This window comes from Camelus bactrianus, chromosome 10 (genome assembly GCF_048773025.1).
Source record: "Camelus bactrianus isolate YW-2024 breed Bactrian camel chromosome 10, ASM4877302v1, whole genome shotgun sequence".
Classification (NCBI taxonomy): domain Eukaryota; kingdom Metazoa; phylum Chordata; class Mammalia; order Artiodactyla; family Camelidae; genus Camelus; species Camelus bactrianus.
Window position 1 is genome coordinate 44,245,960 of NC_133548.1, and position 3,429 is coordinate 44,249,388.

Below are 3,429 nucleotides of genomic sequence, written 5' to 3' on the forward strand. Positions count from 1 at the left end.
TTGTCCTTGGTGTGTGGCAGGGAAAACGGCTGGAAAGGTGATCTGTGGTCAGATAAAGAAGCCGTAAATAATCATAAGCAGGAATGTGATTGTTCACGTTAATTAATGCTTATTATAACTATTCACTTATTATTTCAATGATGAACTGAAATCTTTCACCATTTTGACTCACAGACCCATCCAGATGCCTAAGACTCCATTATCAGACGCATAGAGTGTAAGTATGCCTTTTTGAGAAAACTCCTGGGAATTCCTTTAGCCCAGGAATTCTTAACTTGAAATTCAGGGGGTTTTTCAATATAGATGTAAATGCTACTTCTTTCTGTCTACTGTAACTGAAATTCAAAATTTCTTTCTTCTTTGAAGGTAAGTACCCAAACCATCTCTAGTAGCATCTATGACTTCATCACCAACAGAAATCAGAGGTATTTTAAAATAACATTGTAGTTGTTGAAGAGATCTCAAAATATAATTTAAGCTCATCATTTTGAAATTAAGGTGGTTATTAGACTTGAGACATTAAAAATTTTAATGTCTTTAAGAAGCACATGTATTATTATAGCACATATCTGTTTTTTAAAACTATTTTGGGAAGTGTATTTAAATAAATGGTTTCCTTGGTAATCCTGTATACTCTGTATGATGTATGTACTTATTAATTTATTTTTAATTTGATGTATTGTAAAAAGTATTTTCAAGCACCTTTACCAGACAGATAAAGGATTGTAGTCCAAAATTTGCATTGGGTCTTAAACTTCAGATTTTAAAGTAATTTCTTTCTTCTTTTTTTTTTTTTGGAATGGCCCCATGAAATGTTTTAAAAATTTATTTATGCATTTATTTTACAATATCATATTTAAAAAATTGAAATACAGTTGATGATGTACAATATTGTATGTTACAGGTGTGAAAGTAGTGATTCACAAATTTTTAAAGATTATACTCCACTTAGAGTTATTATAAAATATTGGCTATATCAGCTCCACAGAATTTTATTATTGCTCCCACATTCTTTCAAATCGCTCTAAGGATACTGGCAGGCTTTTTAAACAACTCTACTGAAAACTATGTGATCAAATTATTTTTCTTTACTACTGATAATTTATTGAAGAAAGTTTTGTTTTTCTTTGTCAGGGGAGGTAATCTATTTAATTTATATACTTATTTTTAGAGGAGGTACTGGGGATTGAACCAGGACCTCGTGCATGCTAAGCACGTGCTCTACCACTTGAGCTGTACCCTCCCCCCATGAAGAAAGTTCTATGCTATGTCTAATAAAGAACACAAAAATGAAAAAAGACATAGACACAATTTTAAACGATTTTTAGTCTCTAGGAGGAGTAGACAGATAACTCAAGACAGTGAGGTATGATGGGCTGGAAGTGATGGATTAGTGCTACTTCATCCTAAACAAAACCAGACAAGGTGCTGGCTTAAAATGGAAACTATGTTGTAATGGTGTGTCTGCTATTTTGGAAGTTCACCCATGGTTGAGACTTCTATTCGGAGCTCCAGGTGAAGCTGGGGACAGGACTGTCCAAGAGGTCCAGGCACACCATCCAGAGGCACCATCCCTACGTTTCCTAGCCCTTTCAAGATAGGTCTTGTCGTCCAAGAAAAAAAGTCAGTTCTGCAAGGTATTTTGGCTCTTTTTAATTTCTTATACCTCAATGGCTATTTTTTTCAGGGAAGAAACAACAGTAAGTGTACGTCCAATGAATTTTTTAAAAATCTACAGCATCGTGAGATGGGGCATGTGTGGCCAAGGCTGCATAAGACTCGAGGGTTTTGTTGATAATAAAGTGAAATTAAATGGCATGCCTGTACAGGAGATTTCAGTCTACTGTTTTATTCTTAGAAGCATGATATTAAGATAAAGAAGATGATTCTTTTGATCTACTGTATACTTGTCGACGATGCTAGTTTTGCAACATTGAAAACATTCCAACTAAAGCCACACAATCATCTTCTAAAAACCTCATAAGGGGATTCTTGAAACAACTGGTAGTGATGGAGGGAAATTCCTAAGCCCTCCAACTCTGAACTGTACAATTTACAGGCTATATACACCTATGTTCAGTGTGTAGTGACTTCGTACTGAAAAAAGAGACAAACTATGAGACAGACGAATCAGACACGGGTGACAGAGTTCCTCCTTCTGGGACTCTCTGATGACCAACACACCCAGCAACTGCTCTTTATCTTATTCCTGGGTGTCTACCTGGTCACTGTACTTGGAAATCTGCTTCTCATATTCCTTGTTCATGTTGACTTCCAGCTTCACACACCTATGTATTTTTTCCTCTACAATTTATCTCTGGCTGACCTCTTTTTCTCTACCAACATCATTCCTCAGGCCCTAGTCCACCTGTTCTCTAGGAAGAAAGTCATTTCATTCACACGCTGTGCAATACAGCTTCTGCTCGTCCTCATTTTTGGGTGCACACAGTGTGCCCTTTTGGCAGTGATGTCCTATGATCGGTACGTGGCTATCTGCAACCCTTTGCATTACCCCAGCATCATGACTTGGAGGGTGTGCATTCAGCTGGCCACAGGATCGTGGACCAGCGGCATTCTGGTATCTGTGGTGGACGCCACCTTCACACTGAGGCTACCCTACCGAGGCAGCAGTCACATTGCTCATTTCTTCTGTGAGGCCCCCGCACTGCTGATCCTGGCCTCCACAGACACCCGCACTTCAGAATTAGCCATTTTCTTCATGGGAGTTGTGATTCTCCTCATCCCTGTTTCCTTAATTCTGGTCTCCTATGGCCGCATCATCGTAACTGTGGTCAGGATGAAGTCAGCTGCAGGAAGGCTCAAGGCATTCTCAACCTGTGGCTCCCACCTCATTGTAGTCATCATTTTTTATGGGTCAGCAATTGTCACTTACATGACACCAAAGTCTTCCAAAGAACAGAAAGAGCTGGTATCTGTGTTCTACGCGATGGTGACCCCCATGCTTAATCCTGTCATCTACAGTCTGAGAAACAAGGATGTGAGGGGAGCTCTGAGGAAAGTGGCCCCCAGGAACTTCCCATGCAGGCTTGGAATTTTCCACTGACAGTGAGACCCTCCTGGCTGCCTACTAGTAAGAAATGCTGAGTAGGTCCCTCTGAAAGACCGGAATATGCTACAACTTTCACCCCTGGGACTTGCTTGTGGACCCATTCTCCATCCTTCATCCAGCACTTCCTTTGTAGAAGAAGAGGACAATAATTCATGGAGCATTAGCACAGAGGGTCTGCTTTCTTCTGGTTAGTCTTTTAGCACCAGGGGATTTTAGAAAATCCTGAGGAACACACACATTTTATAAACCCTGGAACCTGTAAAATCTATCTTTTAAAATCATACTGTATATTATTATCTATCCCAGATCCCACCCCAAATCCTTTATCTTTTGATATTTCTGAATCTCTTTGCATCATC

At 39.3% G+C, this 3,429-nt stretch overlaps 1 protein-coding gene across 1 annotated transcript; it reads left to right on the plus strand.

The window, feature by feature from the left end:
* The first annotated feature begins 2,116 nt into the window (after positions 1-2,116).
* Positions 2,117-3,064, plus strand: OR2D2 (olfactory receptor family 2 subfamily D member 2). Its single transcript, XM_010965055.1, has one exon. It carries the CDS (start codon positions 2,117-2,119, stop codon positions 3,062-3,064), a length of 948 nt encoding a protein of 315 aa, XP_010963357.1.
* Positions 3,065-3,429: the final 365 nt, after the last annotated feature.

Coding starts and splice junctions, on each gene's coding strand:
- OR2D2 (XM_010965055.1), top strand. CDS start 2,117: ATGAGACAGACGAATCAGACACGGGTGACAGAGTTCCTCCTTCTGGGA.